General features: G+C 42.5%; 1 protein-coding gene across 4 annotated transcripts in view; it reads right to left on the bottom strand.

Annotated features, from left to right (window-relative positions):
• Nucleotides 1-9,978, bottom strand: part of CEP78 (centrosomal protein 78) — a 35,674-nt gene extending 25,696 nt beyond the window's left edge. For all 4 annotated transcript variants that reach the window (XM_080670031.1, XM_080670032.1, XM_080670034.1 and 1 more), the window contains exons 1-5: nucleotides 9,378-9,978; nucleotides 3,936-4,108; nucleotides 3,769-3,841; nucleotides 2,753-2,856; nucleotides 454-628 (exon numbers count right to left, since the gene is read on the bottom strand). In XM_080670031.1, coding sequence (XP_080526157.1) covers nucleotides 454-628; nucleotides 2,753-2,856; nucleotides 3,769-3,841; nucleotides 3,936-4,108; nucleotides 9,378-9,630 — 778 coding nt within the window. In that variant the 5' untranslated portion in view covers nucleotides 9,631-9,978. The remainder of the gene's footprint in view (nucleotides 1-453; nucleotides 629-2,752; nucleotides 2,857-3,768; nucleotides 3,842-3,935; nucleotides 4,109-9,377) is intronic.
• Nucleotides 9,979-18,448: the final 8,470 nt, after the last annotated feature.

The following is an 18,448-nucleotide window of genomic DNA, read 5'->3' as shown; positions in this document are numbered from 1 at the left end:
TGCAGGGGAGGGCAGTTAGGGGTGACCAGGCTGGCAGGGGAGCAGTTAGGCATCAATCAGGCTGGCAGGGGAGTGGTTAGGGGGTGATCAGGCTGGCAGGTGAGCAGGCAGGCGGGCTGACTGCCCGTTTAGGCCCAATCCCAGATTGGAGAGGGTGCAGGCTGTGCCGAGGGACACCCCTCTGCCCCTGTGCACGAATTTCGTACACTGGGCCTCTAGTATATTTATAAAAAAATATATTGAAAGAGCATATATCAAAACGATCAGTGATTATGTCTGGGAATTATTAAGATTATGAGTAATTAAAAATATATATATGCAACTCTTAAGAAAAGTTTAAAAGCACAATAAAAAATTTAGGATAAAATGAGGCTTTAAAAAATACGACAATGATATTATGCCAAAAGCTAATTTAATATTATAAAATTCAATATTTTCAATTTTATAATTTACCTCTAAGCCATAAATCCTCAGTAAGAGTTTCTGCAAAAGCACTTGCACCCAAGTCACCAATGAGCATGTTGCAATTCAAAGTGATGCGCCTCAAGCCAGCCATACAGTCAAGATCAGGTCTCCGGTAACGAAGACTCTCAGCCCAGGTTTCTTCATGTCTTCTCATGGTCTGATACTTCAAAGGTTTAATAAGATGAAATATGAGAACAGGATATGCATACAGAGTAGGGCTTATTATGTTTGAAATTTACACATACATACCTAGTATATATGCCAGGAGAGTCAACTGAAGAGTTTACTCAATTCTAGTATGCTAGTTATAAGACTTTAGCACTGGATGGCCTGCTGTTGATTAGGTATATACTGACAACTCAATTACATTATATGAGTTTTATTTTCTTCATCTGCCAAGTCAGGAAATAGATTCTAAATTCTAGCATCGTTGAGGCTCTAAATTCTGTTCTTCAGAGGTCTCCAAATGCTTGACTGTGCGTCCCACATTTTAAAAACATGTACCTTATTTATTAATAAGCCATATACATGAAATTCTGTGCATATATTTTATGTACATTATATACTACACAAATTTTTTAAATGATACAAAAATAAATACAGAGGTTCCAATACTACTTAGGATATGCAAACCAAATGTGTATGCAAAGTCAGTCTGACATGCCTTATAAAATTGATGGTTTTATTTTTATTATTTTTAAAATATATATATTTTTTTTCTTTTTTTTTTTTTACAGAGAGAAAGGGAGAGGGAGAGGAGTTAGAAACATCGATGAGAGAGAAACATCAATCAGCTGCCTCCTGCACACCCCTATTGGGGATGTGCCCGCAACCAAGGTACATGCCCTTGACCAGAATCGAACCTGGGACCCTTGAGTCCGCAGGCCAATGCTCTATCCACTGAGCCAAACCAGTTAGGGCATGATGGTTTGATTTTTAACCACAGGTATTGTATGAAAGGCATATTCAACTCTATATTCATAAAATAAATTTTGGCAACAGGAAAAACTGACGATAAAAGAAAAAAATCTGCCCTGGTCAGAGTGGCTCAGTTGGTTGGAGCATTATCCCATACACCAAAAGGTGACAGTTCGATTCCTGGTCAGGGCACATACCTAGGTTTTGGGTTCAGTCCCAGTTGGGGCATGTATAGAAGGCAACCGATCCATGTTCCTCTCTCACATTGATGTTTCTTTCTCTCCCCGTCCATTTTTCTAAAAAACTTAAAAATAAAAGAAAATATCTCATTACATTCTTGAACAAGAAAGTTTCTATGACACTATAAAAGAAAAATATTAGTGTTGTTTTTCTATTAACAATAACTTATTAAAGGAACAGTGGAAATAACAGCAAGCATTTACATAGTGCTTATTACATGCCAGGCACTCTTTTATACAAAATTATTTCATTTAACCCACATAATAAGGCACAGAAGTTATGAAATGGGAGAGCTGGAATTTGAACCCAGGCCATTTGCTTTTAGAATCCTTGCTCTTGACTGTTTTCTTGGGGGTCAATGGACTTGCTCTGTACAGGCCCAAAGGTAAAATTTTCAGCTTTGTGGGCCATACAGTTTCTGTTGAAACTACTCAACTTGATGTATAGGGTGAAAGTAGTCATACTTACTATGTTAACAAGTGGGTGTGACGGTGTTCCAAAAAAACCTTTTAAAAAACAGGTGATGGGCTGAATGTGGCTCACCAGCCATAGTCTACCTATCCCTGACTTATATCATCAAACTATTAAAAAAGGCTTTATGTTAAAGTATTAGTAAGTAATTTTAGGCCTAAATATAGTAGGTATAACCACTGTACAGTTGCTAAAGCATTATTTTAAAAACGATATTTACAAAACGCTAAAATAGTGATTTTTATTACTTTATGAATTACAGCAGTTAACAGTAAATTTTGATATTTTTTCATTTAAGTCATTTGAACTTTCTTCATAGTATCACAATAAAATGTTTTCAATAAGTAAAAATACATGAAAGCATTGTTTATGTTTTTACATTCAATCTCTGATTTCTCAGAATAAGTGGACCATTTTTACTAAATGGTAGAACCCCAAACTAAAAACTGGTCATATTCTTCCAACAAAATTAAAACTATAATTACCACATGTATCAAAAGACAAAAATAACTGCCATATTTTTTTTCAAGTGTCAGAGTTCTGGTATATTATATAGATAAATAGATATAGGTATACACATAAAAATAACTGCCATATTGCATCAAAATAGTAATGCGTTTCAATCACATATGTTTTCATGAAAATGTAAACAAATTACCTTTAAGATCTTGGCCATGTGATCTGCTCCCTGCCAAGTCAGATTACACCCCGTGAAGTTTACTGCCTTAAGAGTGATAGAGTTCTTTATACCTTGACAAACAACTAAATGGAAAAAAAATAACAACCACCACATGCGGTAAGATAAAGAGCCAGTCTGGTCAATCTTGATTTACTCGTTTTTCTTGAGTCTACTGGAGGTTTATAGCTGTACTCTAAAAACCATCCTCTACGATTTTTGCAGAGAACAGATATGGATTGGTGCATTCTAAAATATGGCAGTAACAAAGCATTATTCCAGTTTATAGCAACAGTTTAATTCTATTTAGATGCTAAAACTGGATCTAAATTTTGCAAATTTTATTCCCAACCACTCAGTAAAGTACTATCAACCTTTTGAGACATAGAAAAACTAAAAAGCCTAAGTCTTCCTATTTTCATTTCCTATAACCTCATCTCGATTACCAATTAACAATTTAAATGTAAATTATAAACCCAGAACTTTATTAGGTGATATACAATATACTAGAGCAATATACATTAGAGGACCTCAAAACTTGGTTCCCTCAAATTGAAATGCAGCTTCCTTACCCCCCACAGTACTTGGCATATATTTCCTATTTTAGCATATACCATAGTGCATTATAATTATGGTTGCATATAGGTGTTTTAACGATTGAAAAATAATACTGATGTTTTTTCTCTTTATATTTTGCTATTTCCCCTCCCATAATATTTCTTAGAGATGAACAAACATAAAAAACAAACAGTAAATACAAAATATTACATATTTGTGTAGCTGTGGCTTAACACAACCTTAAGTAAAATTAATTCAGAAAGTATTAAGCATGATGAGCTTTCATGTACAAGTGATATTGGACCAAGGTTTGAGCAGACACAAGAAACAATTCAGATAGAGGCAGCACCAAGAAAAGATCCAGATAGGAATTAACATGGCATGTAGGGAATCATAAGACTAGTCTGATGAGAAGAGACTTAAGTAAGATTAAGACTCACTTTCTAAACCTCCATCTCCAATCGGACAATTTGCAAGAGACAGTTGCACCAAAGTAGCTGATTTATTCAATCCCTTTAATGGGGAAAAAAGGTTAAAGAATTTATTGGTTTAGTTTCCCCCAAAAGCAACTATTAAATGTTCTCAGGACACAATGGAGAAGGCTTACCTTTGTTAAAATAGTTAAATCTCTCTCTCTCAGAACTAGTCCATTTAGTTCCAGGTGCTTTAGAGCATTTGATGCACTTAAACAGCATTTAAGAGCTTTGCATAACTGGAAGGTCACATCTTTGTTTCTTATTGCAGGAACTCGACTTCTGCAAACTTTATTTCTATCAGAACCTAAGGCAAAAGGATTATAAAGTTAGTGATTTCAACCATACATTTTATCATCATTAAAAAGCATCATTAAAAAGGTTGCAGGTTTAATTCCCAGTCAGGGCACATACCTAGGTTTTGGGTTTGATTCCTGGTTGGAGCGAATACAGGAAGCAACTGATGGATGTTTCTCTCTCCTCTCCTTTTCTCTCTCTCTCTCTCCCACCCACCTCCTCTCTCTTTAAAAATCAATAAAAAAAAATTCTCTGGTGAGGATTAAAAAAATAAAAAACATCTGCTCTGTGCTAAGGCATAGAAATGACATCTACCCTTAAAGCCCTCTTTAAGGAGGGACACATGAAAATTCAAAACTTCAACCACATAAGATATAGAAACATAAACTATGTAAGCAAGCAGACAAAAAACAAAACAAAACAAAACAAAAAAAAACCCAGCCAACATAATAGCCATCCAGTGTGAATGAATAAAAATCATATCTATTTTTGTCAGACTGGCAAAAAATATATATTTTTTGCTGTGCCAGAGAATTTTAGTAATTAGTTTATGTGTGCTATGAGATGAAAAAGGTTAAAAATTGCTGATCTACCCCTAACCTGTTTGGCTCAGTGGATAGAGCATCTGCCTGTGGACTGAAGGGTCCCAGGTTCGATTCCGGTCAAGGGCATGTACCTTGGTTGCGGGCACATCCCCAGTAGGGAGTGTGCAGGAGGCAGCTGATTGATGTTTTACTCTCATCGATGTTTCTAACTCTCTCTCCCTCTCCCTTCCTCTCTGTAAAAAAAAAAAAAATCAATAAAATATCTTTAAAAAAATTGCTGATCTAGAAAGATGACTACACAGAGTCGAGTGGGAAGTGCATTAACTATAGGGGGAGGAAATGGGCAAAGACTTCCAAGCCAACATCTGCCAGGCACTGACAAAAAAGGCTAGGGTGCAAGTGGGGGAAGAGATAGAAATTAAAATAGAGAGGTTGGCCAAAGTAGGTCTGGGAGAGAGTACAGTTTTAATCCCACAGATGATGATCAGGGCTACCAATGGAACAGGTGCCTCTGCAGGGTAGAAAAAAACACCCCACTGCTGAAGGGCCAATTAGATAAAGGAAAGGATTAGAAAAAGGTACCTACTTCATATAAGAAAAGCACCCCCTCCTCAGAGCCAACTAGCTCCATGAGACCTGGCAGAGCACAGCTCAGATTTCAAACCTATGTGTAGAACACAAGCTGTACAAACCAACATGCACTAATCCTGTGGGCATTAGCCATTATAAGCATTTTTTTAAGCTTATTTTTTCATTTTATTTTATAAAATAAACTAGAGACCCGGTGCACAAAATTCGTGCATGGGGGGGGGGGGAAACAAAGGGGGGGTGTCCCTCAGCCCAGCCTGCACCCTCTCCAATCTGGAGAGGGCAGTCAGACATCCCTCTCACAATCCAGGACTGCTGGCTCCCAACCGCTCACCTGCCTGCCTGCCTGCCTGATTGCCCCTAACCGCTTTTGCCTGCCAGCCTGATCACCCCCTAACCACTCCCCTGCCAGCCTGATTGACGTCTAACTGCTCCCTTGCTGGCCCGAATGCCCCTAACTGCCCTCCCCTGCAGGCCTGGGTCCCCCCCAACTGTCCTCCCCTGCAGGCCTGGTTCCCCACAACTGCCCTCCCCTGCTGGCCATCTTGTGGTGGCCATCTTGTGTCCACATGGGGGCAGCCATCTTGTGTGTTGGAATGATAGTCAATTTGCATAATACCTCTTTATTAGATAGGATTTTTATTGATTTCAGAGAAGAAGGGGTAGGGAAAAATATAGAAACATCAGAGGTGACTGAGAATCACTGATTGGATGCCTCCTGCATGCCTCGCATGGGGGGATCATGCATATACCCTGACTGGGAATCGAACTGTGACCTTCAGGTTCATAGGTCAACCACTGAGCCATGCCAGCTGGGCAGCATATTTTTTCATTTTAGAAGATCACTCAAGACAAGCAGGCAAATGAACTGAGAGAAACTAAACTCAGGGACAGCAAAACCAGCTGGAAGCTTCTGCAATAGCCCAGGCAAAATGTAATTAAGGATGAAGAAGAAAATTTAGGAGGTTAAAATCTATAACCTAAATCAGCCGTGGGCGAACTACGGCCTGCGGGGCCGAATCCGGCCCGTTCGGCTGTTCTATCCGGCCCACGGAGCCGAAAGAGCGGAGGGTTCTCTTGCTCTCCCCTCCACTCCTTCACCAGCAGCAGTGTTAACATGGCAACGTCGGGAAACACGGCCACAGCTCCTTCTTCTGAGTGGGCGGATTTATATCCACCCATTCAGTAAAAGGAACAACCTCTCAATCTTCCAGAGGCTCCTTGTAATGCCCGTGGACGCGTCCCCCGACATCACTCTGGGAATGCGTAGACACGTTATCGTGGTGATATAGGGAGACACGCCCCTGGAGAGCACAGTATCAGAGCATTAGCTAAAAAGGAGACCAACAACACTGTTCCCACTGAAGTTGATGTTTTAAAGACCAAAAACCTTTCAACCCAGTCTACATTGCCATCTACATCTACGTCCCGGGCATAATTTGGAAGTTGCACTAAAGAAAATGTTTAATTTACTGTTTACACATTTTGTTCTTTTCTATTTGTTTTAGTTTTAAATTATTTTATTATATTTAAGTTTAATTTGAAAGGCTTTTGTACCTTTCCTTTGTTAGGCAATTTTATTTTGCCTTTGCCATCTTCAATATAAGGTATGTTATTGTGCTATGATTCCTCCATTTTTTGAAGTTTCAAATTATAATAATTAGTGTTTACATTCTTCTTGTTAAAATGTTTGAAATGAATAAAACTATTGAAATAAAAAAAAAAAAGACCGTACCCTTTTATGTAATGATGTTTACTTTGAATTTATATTAGTTCACACAAACATTCCATCCATGCTTTTGTTCCGGCCCTCCGGTCCAGTTTAAGAACCCATTGTGGCCCTCGAGTCAAAAAGTTTGCCCACCCCTGACCTAGACCCACTGGATGCAAGCGATAAAGAAGGTTCAGTAAAGGAACTCTGAAGAGAATGGTCTATGTAATACATTTTTCTTACTTTCAATGTAAAATATTAGGCAGGACTAAGTACAGTGGCCTTGATCTAAGGTCCCTTTCAACTGTAATTTCTTTTGATTTCTAAGTTATTACTTTGGTTAAAGTCTTCAGAGGTACAGAACAGTTCCTATACCCGAATAAGATGCAGAGAATAACCTAACCTCTTCACCAGGGGATAAGTTGAACTGTCCTTGCAGGAGAAGTAACAGATGGTGTGAATCCCAGAGCCTAGAAAAGGGCCTGGCACATGACAAATGTTCAGGTTTTACTGGTTAAAAAATAAATAAATCAATAACCAATTCCTCTTCTAGATCTTCACACCCTCCCTCTCTGTTGGCTACTTTCTCAGTTTATAAACATATTCAAGTGTGTCTATTTAAAAAACACTTTTCAGGCCTACGATTTTTGGGATCTTCTTTGTGGTAACCTCAGTTTCTCCCAGGCCTTCAAACACCCATCAAACAGGTATGGATGCTCTAAAGGCCCCTCTTAAACATCAAAGATGAAGATCCTTTCCCCACCCTCAATCCCTTCCTATGGTGCTCTGCCTATCACAGAAAAGTGCTGCTTTATTTTTATTGATTTCAGAGAGGAAGGGAGAGGGAGAAAGAGATAAAAACATCAATGATGAGAGAGAATCATTGATTGGCTGCCTCCTGCACACCCCACACTGGGGATGGAGCCCACAACCCGGCATGGGCCCTGGAGGGAATCCAGCAGTGACCTCCTAGTTCATAGGTCAATGCTCAACCACCGAGCCATGCTAATGGGGCAGAAAAATGCTGCTTTAGACTGTCACCCAGATTTGCTCCCTTCTCTCTTTTTACTGGTCAACAGGCCACACCCATTCTGTCTCTTTGATCTCTGTAACCCAGTCCTCCCTCTTTATACCTTAATTTGGGCCCTTAGATTACAATTCGCCCTCCTCCCAATCAGCTGCCTTCTGTAGGGAGGTCAGAGTGAGCTTGCACATCAAAAGCCCGTCTCATCACCCTTGAGTGTTTCCCACCACCTTCAAGATAAGCATCCAGACAAGGCCCCTCCCTATTTGGCCCTCACCAGGATTCTAGTCTCAATTCACTTCTTTCTCAAACCTGGAGTTCTAGTCCTATACCTTAGTTTTGCCAGATAGTCTTATATTTCTCAAACTTTGACACAGCTGCTCCTTCCTGCCATCTGAGTCGCTTCTACACATTCTTAGAAAGAATGCCTCCTCCAAGGAGCCTTCCTTGAACCTTCCCTTCCAATACTTTCACTCTGCAGCACCAGAACTCACTTCTTTCAGGGTACTGACTGCTGTGCTTGGGCTCACTGCAGCCTCCCCCAGGAAAAAGATAGATACTCCGGCCAGGAGCCTTGTCTCCGGCAAGTCTCCGATCTGACTGAGCTCATTCAAGTGCCAGGATCCTTTACATATGTAACCTGCTAATTCTAAGAACCCATGGAAAGAATGGTTTTTAATGTCAATTTACAGTTGTCCCGTAGTTCAAAAGTAACCTGCCCAGCTCACACAGAGTGTAAACCCTGGAATTTAAACCCTAGGCTGCATTCATGCTCTGTCCACTATACATGCTACTATTAAAACAACACCCTCCCCCACCACCCTAGCCCCCCAACAGAGAGTCCTGTCTTAAAATGCAGCAAAAGGCTGGAATGTATAGAATTCCTAATCGCTTTGTTCTACACTAGGGAAAGTCATTGCATAAACTAGGTAACATCTGTAGGATGCTTAATGATGTCCCAAACTGTGCTAAGTGCTCTACAAGCATTAACTCGGGGGATCCTTGCCATCACCATATAGAGGATGTTAAGCCCAGGTTACAGATAAGAAAAAAAGACCTAGAGGCCTTCACACGGTAAGCGCCATGTCAGTCACCGGTGACTGACACTATACTTTCCGTCCGGACCGGTCAGTCACTGGTGCCGCCAGCATATCGGTGAAATCGGATATCGCGGGCTAAACGTAAAGGAAGACAAAACAGGCTTGGCGCTTAACGTGTTGGAAGATCTTTATTGATCTTGAGGGTGTTCAGGAGCGGGGTCCAGTCCACCAAGGGACTTGCCCAGGGTCACTAAGCTGGGAAGACTCCTGGGCCGCGCGCCCTCCCCTGCACTGGTCCAGCGCCCAGGCTCCGTTTAAAATCCCGCTGCGCGGCACCGACAGTAGGACCACGAGAAGCGGGAACTACAAACCTGTTTCGCCGAGCCCCGATTGGAAGAAGCTCTTGATGGAGATCAGGGGCAGATCTTTATTGATCTTGAGGGTGTTCAGGAGCGGCGTCCAGTCCACCAAGCGGAGGCGGTCGGCGTCGAAGTCCAGCACGCCCTCCCGCAGGCTGGCGCGCACGGCGGGCAGCGGCACCGAGTCCTGCAGCGCGCACAGGTACTCATAGTGAGAGAAGAAGTCGGCCGCAGAGTCACGGCGCACCTTCACCGAGTCGATCATGGCCAGAGGGCGGCCTCGGGGACACCGGCGGTGGAGGCGACGCCCGCCCCCGGCCGGGAGCCCCCTATCGCCTCCGGGCTTTTCTAGCGCCCACGGCCCGAAGACTGCGGCTCCACAGCTTGCACAGGAGCAGCGGGTCGGCCAGAAGGCGCAGGGCCCTGGATCCCAGTTAAGTCGCCCCTTGACGCCGCGCTCCCGCGCCGCTTCCCGCCGCTCGGCGCCGGCCGTTGGCGCCCGCCCCCCAACCCTCGGCAGCGCGGGGCTGCAGTTCGAGCAGGCTGGAGGATGCCCGCGGGGCGGAGCGCGGACGTCAGCGCGCTGGCCGTGCGTCCGCACGCAGGCCCCGCCTCTCGTGGGCGGTGCTTGAGGCCCAGGGCGGGACCTTCGAGGCGAGGGCGGTGCAAGAGGTAAGGGGTTTAGGAATCTGGGGTTCCCAAAAAGGGTTTACTGATTGATCCGAATAAAAATGGGATATAATTAAAAATGACACAAAAAAATAAAAATGGGATATGATGTAGCAACGCATTTTAAAAAGTAGTCTAAACTCCTCCTAAGTGTCTGGGCTTGCACCGCCCAGGCGAGGGAGTACAGTCAATAGGGGATGTAGGAACAACGTGGTCAATGATATCTTTAACGTCTGTGTTAAAAACGCTTTAATTTCTGTAGTTTCTCATGGTTGTTGGCAAATTGTAAAATGTCCCACGAACTCAGGACATTACTGTGGTTAATACTAATCTCTTTGTTTTGTACTAATGATGATGATGATGGCTAACTCAAGTACCTAGTGCTTTTCTGTTTCCGAGGCATTATTTTAAGTACTGAGTGTGTGAAATCATTAAATTTTCCTAACAATTTCAGAGAGTTTACTGTTGTATATCCATTTTACAAAAGAGAAACTGAGGCACAGGAATTTACAGCTAAGTGGAAGAACTCAGACAATTTTTGTATTAAATTAAACAAGGAAGCCGGCCATTAGACATGTGGCTCTAATGTTGTGGTGGCTTACACCAACCAAAATATAAGCTTGTTAATGCCTCAAGTTATGAAAATCTAAGGACAACCAATCACAAACAGTCAGCCAGGCTTTAATCTATAGTCAGTCATTGATTTCCTTGCTTTGCTTCCTCCTTTTTCTTATAAAAGTCTCTCCCCAGGTCCTAACAACTTCCAGTTTGGTGTTGCCCGATTTGAATTGATTTTTGCTCAAATAAATTCTTAAAAAAATGTAAATATGCCTCAGTTTATCTTTTAACATTGGCCTTAGAACCTGTATGTATTTGTATTCAGTTTCTGGAATAATGGTAGTCATCAGGCCTTAGGCATTAGGTTTATAGCATTCCTCTTCTGTTCACTGCACACTAGATACCTCCACTCACTACAAACATGCACACACTCCACGAAAATACCTTAGATGTGGTCAATATAATTTTTACATGCAACATGCTCAATTTATAATAGTCACGCACCACATATCCACTTTTCAGTTAATGACAGACTGCATATTTGATGCTGTTATGCCATATAGCCTAGGTATGTAGTAGGTTATCCCTCTATGATGTTTGCACAATGACAAAATTACCTAAGGACGCATTTCTTAGGACATATCTTCGTCATTAAGTGGTACATGACTGGATAGCAAAACTCTCCAACCAGTTATGAAATGAAACATTACCACTCCTGTTGAAGAGTCCCGTGTAACCACTCTCCCAATCACAACCACTCTTTAACTGATCCTGGATAACCGCTCTCCTGAACTTGGTATTCATCGTTGCAGTATATGTCTTTAAATGTCTGCTACATTTGTAAGTATTTTTAAACAGCGTATAGCATTCCACTATTTTTTTCTTCTGCTTCTTGCTTTATTTAGTGTTATCTTTGCTAGGTTCATCCATGCCAACATATAAAAATATACTTCATATGTTTTCCTTGCTGTATAGGACTCCATATTTTCCTTGCTGTATAGGATTCCTGTGTAGTACAATGCAATAATTTGTCTATTTTCCTGTTAATGGAAATTTAAATTGTTGCCAATTTTCTGCATGATTTCTTTGTTGCTATATCCATTTTTTAGTTCTCAGCATCACTTAATATAGCTGTCCACCATTTTCTTAAAGGTCCCTCTTTCCTGTTTTCCACAAAGCCACCTGATTTCACTTCTTTAAGTCCTCCTCTGTCTCATTCTTGGATGTTTCTTGCTTGCTCGTTCTAAATGTTGGTGTTTTTCAGGTTCCCATCCATAGAGTCCAACCCTCTGACATTTCACAGTTTCTCTGGGTGGTCTTATCTCCTCTCAGGCTTAACTACCTCCTCCAGGCTGATGACTTGTAGCAAAGATATCTCTCTCCAAACTCAGACTGCCTGTAGAAAGTTTAAGATCTCTCATTGCCCCCAGCGTCAGATTTGTAGTCTTTAGCTTGCCGTCTCGGCTCCTTCATGATTTGACTACCTCTGTTGCCTTATTTCTTGCTACATTCCTCCTTGAATGTTTTCTTGATACACAGAACTGCCTGAAGTTTCTGATGTTCTCTCATTCCTACCTGGGCCTTTAAAGATGCTGCTCCTTGCCCAGCCAGTGTGGCTCAGTGGCTGAGCGTCAGCCCATGAACCAGGAGGTCACGGTTCGATTCAGGTCAGAGCACATTACTGGGTTGCGGGCTCAATCCCCAGGAGGGGGCATGCAGGAGGCAGCCGATCGATGATTCTCTCATCAATATTCCTATCTCTCTATGTCTCTCCCTTTCTCTCTCTAAAAATCAATTAAAAAACTATTTTTAAAAAAGATGCTGCTCCTTTACCTTAGACCCTCCTTTTCTACTCCCTCCCTAACGGGTTAACTTTCACTTGTTTCCCAGCTTCAGTTTGGGGGTCACCTTCCTTGCGAAGAATTCTTTCCCTAATCCTCATCTCTCTTTTCCTGCTTGTTTAGTGCCTAACTGCTCTGTTTTCTGACATCCCTGTATCATAACACTTAATATATCCAATGATAAGTATCTTTTTAGATGGTTTCCTTTCATAAACTGTAATCCCTTTGAAGGCAGGGACCATGTCTCATGCATGCCTATATTCCCTATGTCTAGTGCAGTGCTGACACCAACATAGGAGGTGCTGAGTAGTGACTATGGGAACAATCCACTCTCTTCTCCCTGCAAGTCACTACCACTGCCTACAGATATAGCTCAGGAAAACCAATATATTAATTAATCATTTAATATATTAACTTACATTTTATTTTCCCCAAGCTTACTTTTTTTTTTCTGTCGGGCAAGATTTTTTTTCAAGACTTGCCTGACAATCTCTTCTCTACTTCCATTTAATTATGGCTTAATAGTTCTTTTGGCTCCTATGGCTTTAGTTCTCCTTTGGGCATCTGGTGGGTTCTACCCACATGCTTCCCTGAATGCCATGAGCAAAAGCTGCCTCCGCACAGCAGCTCTGGGACCCTCTGACAATCCAGTTTATGCTTGGCCTAAGAAAAAATGCTTTGGTTTCCCTGCAGGCACATGTGGTACAAGAGATGAGCTCTCCTGCAGGGGTCTGGTGAGTGAATGTTTGACTAGAGTACAGTTTAAGTGGGATCATTTTATCTCTTTCATTGTACTCAACTCCTGTTCCATCCTGACAACATTATACATAGGCTTCCAAGCCAAATTACCTTTCCATGGAACCTCAGGGCTAATGCTATTTGCTCATCTCTAACATTCATCTTCTCTGCACCTGCGTTCTAGAGTTATGAGTTTATTGGACCCAGTCCCAGAGCTACAAAATAGGCTTTCTTATTTTAAGTGACATGTGATCCCTATTTCTCTTTTCCAATTGCTTACTTATAGCTATTTACAATGGCTTTTTCCAAATCCCATTCACTCTTTTCATATCACCACTAGACTCTTTTTTAAAAAAATACATTTTTACTGATTTTCAGAGTAAGGGCGAGGGAGAGAGAGAAACATCAATGATGAGAGAGAATCATTGATTGGCTGCCTCCTGCACCCCCTCTACTGAGGATTGAGCCCGCAACCTGGGCATGTGCTCTTGACAGGAATTAAACCCAGGGTCCTTCAGTCCACAGGCAGATAGATACTCTATCCACTGAGCCAAACCAGCTAGGGCTAGACTCTTTTTTTTTATATCTCTTATTTCACCAGGAAAATAAGGTTTCAGATACAAACTTCTTGTCTTCTTTTTACTCATTCTGGCTTCCTTCCTAGACCCATTTTAATATTTTATTGATTTTTTACAAAGAGGAAGGAAGAGGGATAGAGAGTCAGAAACATCGATGAGAGAGAAACATCCATCAGCTTCCTCCTGCACACTCCCCACTGACTATGTGCCCGCAACCAAGGTACATGCCCTTGATCGGAATCGAACCTGGGACCCTTGAGTCCATAGGGCGATGCTCTATCCACTGAGCCAAACCGGTTAGGGCTAGACCCATTTTCATAATGCAGCCACCACTACTTCCTCTTCAGATCCTTCTGTGGTTTCCCATAGCTCTTAGGATAAAGACAAACCTCCTCACCAATGTCTAAAATAATGCTGTTCAATGTGAAGTCCACAGACTGGCTTCTGGTTGAAATCTGTTAACTGTTCTATAAAATAAGGAATTTGCTTCAGAATGTAAATCATGTGGGCACTAAATGTTCAGCAAGCAAGACTTACTTGAGGAAGGAAGCAGTGTGTCGAGTTACGCTCTAGAACAAGCTCCTTATCTCGGTATAATCCACAGGACACTGTTCTCTGGGCATGAAGAAGGCATGATCTCCGAAGCCTTGTCTTGCACCCCACTCCCTTTCATTCTCAGTAATGCAGCCCACAGAGGCCTCCTTTCAGGCCTGCATTCTCACAGGGGTTCACTTTTCATGCTGCACCTCCCAAGGTTCTTTGTGCCATTGCACTGTTCCAAACCTTCCTTGACACCCATTGCTAACATAATGGTGCATAAATTATTGAGATTGACATTTAAGACCCACCATAATTTGGCTTTAACTTCACTTTCCAGCCTTTTTAAAAAAAACCTCATGGGTCTAATTATCTACTTTGCCCCATTCCAGCTCTACCTATTATAATGTAAAAAAATTTTCTTAGCCCTGGTTCTCTTGGAAAACTTCACTGAGAATCCAAGCAAGATATGGACCTCTTCTCTCTTCTGAACTTGTAAACAGTTTACTAGGACACACCTGGAACTGCCATAAGTATCTACAGCTTATTTGTCCCTTTGGTATCTAAGCTCTGAGAGCAGAGATGCATTATACACATAATCAACCTGATCAGTAAGGACTTGATGAATGAATGAATGGATCACCATGAGAATGTGTTCTCTGGCTGTTGCTCTCTTTTTCTACTTTCAAGGTTCTGTAGTTACGTTTAGACAATACACTGCTTCATAGCAACACAATACCCAAGCTCACGGGGTTGCAAATAGCTGCTAAGAGCATCCCGCCACCACTTACAGAACAGCATGTTCTCCCTTTCAAGTGGTGAGAGCAGGATTCAATAGTTATTAAGTGCCTTTGTTCACTTGGCATTTAGAGGCGCTGGGGGCATCAGTTCTCTATACTCAGCAAAGTGCCCATTTTGATTATAATTTTCCCCTGTGAATAACAGCTATCTGCAAAGATGTTCCTTTCAATTTTCTATCTTTTTAGATTTATAAAAGCATTTTTAACTACATATAAGCAGAAAATGAATAGAAAGAATTTTGCATTATATTTAGTTAACATTTAGGGAGATGTCTATGGCACATTACCAAAATTATTTGGGGGAAACTTTAACTATGTGAATTGTCTTGAAGAGGCACCAAGAGTTCAAGAATTCTCAAAATTCCTGGGTTGTACACAGTTGGCACAGAGGCAGCCATCTACATAGCAATGATTTGGAGGATGTCATGTTAGCTGTGGTTGCAAAAATGCTGTGAGACAAATCATCCTAAACTCAGTGACATAAATAAGAATTTTATTTTCTTGCATGGGTTAGCTTTAGTGACTTGTTTTAGACCTCCAGATGGCTGGATTTGCTCCATGCTTTGGGTCAGTGTGAGGTCTATCCCACCTGTCTTACACCAGGGCCCTGTGGGATAGACCTCAGGGTCTATCCCTCCAATTGTGGAGCTCCCAGGGCACACTCTTCTCATGATGGTCACTGAAACACCGGAAGTGAGCCTAATGTACAAGCTAATTTGATTTTTAAAAAATTCTCACCCGAGGATATATTTATTGATTTTAGAGAGCGAGAAAGGGAGAGGAAAAGAGGGAGAGAGAGACACATCAATCAGTTGCCTCCTGCAAGTGCCCCTACTTGGGATTGAACCCGCAATAAAAGGCATGTGCCCTGACCAGGAATTGAACCCACAACCTTTTAGTGTACGGGATGATGCTTCAACCAACTAAGCCACCCGGCCAGGCCTTAAAATTCACTTTAAAATGAAATTGCTATTCTCCCCTTGGGGCCCATCCTGCTGAGGAGCAACTTTCATTGTCCCTAATCATCAGCCTCTCCCCCTCTCCAGAGCTAGGCGGTAAAATGCAAACCCAATTCACACTCTGCCCCTTAAAATCTGACAATTTAACAAAAGTTCAGGCTGCATGAATTTGGAAAAAGTATAGGTTGAGTAGTCAAATTCAGATTTTACCACCCACTGGTAGTGTGCCCTAGGTCTTCATTCTCCTCGTCTCTGTTATTAGTGTGTAGCAGGGGATCACACGGCAAACTAATGACCAGAAGTCATACAACATACACCTATCATAAAATGATTTGAAGTTCCCCCAAAGACTTGTGATGGTTTCTAATTGCAACCTCGGTTCAACTTCCACAGTTTACTGTAGGCTTCTTGCTTGGTTTGGCTGGACTCCCAGACTTTTCTTCATCCTTTCCAAGACAGAATATTCCCGAAACATTCTCTTAGGTTTAACTTCAGGTAGACTGCTTTATAGATATACCTTGGGGATATCAAGGGTTCAGTTCTGGGCCACCATAATAAAGTGAGTATCGCAATAAAGTGAGTCATCATCTTTTTGGTTAGGTATCTTGCCTACAGAATGTAAAAACATGCAACATCTGTGCAGCACGATAAAGCAAAGCGCAATAAAACGAGGTGTATCTATTTATCACCACACATCACCCTAAAACATTAACTTCCAGTCATCCTCAGAGAATATAACCACGTGAATATCTAAAGAAGGTTTTTGCTTTATTTTCTCATAGATATTCTTTTTTTTTAGGAATCAATGCTTAATCAGAAAGTGGTTAAATGCATTAGGCTATATTCTTTTATGCAATGGTATGCAGTCAGTAAAATATGCAGTGAATTTGCCTATGTTGATGTAGCAAAGTATTCATGATATATTGTAAAGTAAAACAGGCAAGATACAGCTCATTCAAGTACTATGCCCACTAGAATGTAAATTACATGAGGGCAGAGACCATGTCTTTCTTGTTTATCTACAGCATGTAGTGGACACAGAGTGGGTGCTCATGAATATTTGTGGACTGTGTGTAAGAGCACAGAAAATGACCTGGAAGAGCAGACATCACTTTGTTATCAGGGTTACATTTTTCTGTGGGGGGGGGGGGGGGCAGCATTGGAGTGCTATTGAAGACCTGTGCTTTTTGTTCGCTGCATTTCTGCTGTTTTAAATAGTTTTATTAGAATGTATGTATTTATGTTTTGTGCTTTCTGGGGGCCAACAGCCAGCATCTGTGTCTCTTTGTTGCTATGGTGCCTTCAGGCTATAAGAAGCAGCTTTGCTGGTGGCCTGGAGAGCCAGAAGTGGCTGGTGGTTTGGGGTCCCTCTCTCCACACCCCAGAAAATTAGCTGACTAGAGGAATTTGAGGGCTCCTGCAACCTAGTCCTTGTTTGGGCAACTCAAAGGCATACTTTTAAAAAATCCTATCTAATAAAAGAGTAATATGCAAATTAACCATCACTCCACTACACCCACCAGCCACGCCCACCAGCCACGCCCACCAGACAATCAGGAGCGAATATGCAAATAAACCCAACCAAGATGGCTACCGCCACAGAGAGCAGGAGGGAGGCTTGGGTTTCCCCGGCAATGGAGGAAGCCAAGCTTTCCGCCTGCCCTTGCCAGCCTAGGCCTCCACTCAAGGCTACAAAGTTTCAATGATAGAAGATACATAAATCCAAACAAATGGTGGCAGCCACGGAGCTGGAAAGAGCAGGAGGCTAGGGTTGCCCGCGGTGATGGAGGAAGCCAAGCTTCTGCAGCCCTGGCCGGCCCAGGCCTCCGCTTAAGGCTACAAAGTTTCAATTATAGAAGATACATAAATCCCCCCCAAAATGGCTGCTGCCATGGAACAAGCAGAAGGCTTGGCTCCACTCCAGGCTACAAAGTTTCAATTGTAGAAGATAAATAAACCCCAGATACCAGGGCCTCCGCTTGGGTCACCAGGGGGCGTGACCGGCCTGCAAACCACCACAGGCCCCTCACCCAGGCCGCCCCACGCCCCAAGGGAACCCCCACCCTGATCCGGGACACCTTTCAGGGCAAACCAGCTGGCCCCCACTCGTGCACCAGGCCTCTATCCTATCTAATAAAAGTCACATGCAGATTGACCATCACTCCAACACACAAGATGGCTGCCCCCATGTGGTCAAAGATCCTGCCCCCATGTGGACACAAGATGGCCAGCAGGGGAGGGCAGTTGGGAGGGACCAGGTCTCCAAGACAGGGCAGTTGTGGGTGATCAGGCCTTCAGGGGAGGGCAGTTAGGGGTAACCAAGCCGTCAGAGGAGGGAAGTTGGGGCGACCAGGCCTGCAGGGAAAGGCAGTTGGGAGGGACCCAGGCCTGCAGGGGAGGGCA

This window comes from Plecotus auritus (assembly GCF_963455305.1).
Source record: "Plecotus auritus genome assembly, chromosome: 5".
NCBI classification, from domain to species: Eukaryota; Metazoa; Chordata; class Mammalia; order Chiroptera; family Vespertilionidae; genus Plecotus; species Plecotus auritus.
This window is presented reverse-complemented; position numbering and strand designations above follow the sequence as displayed.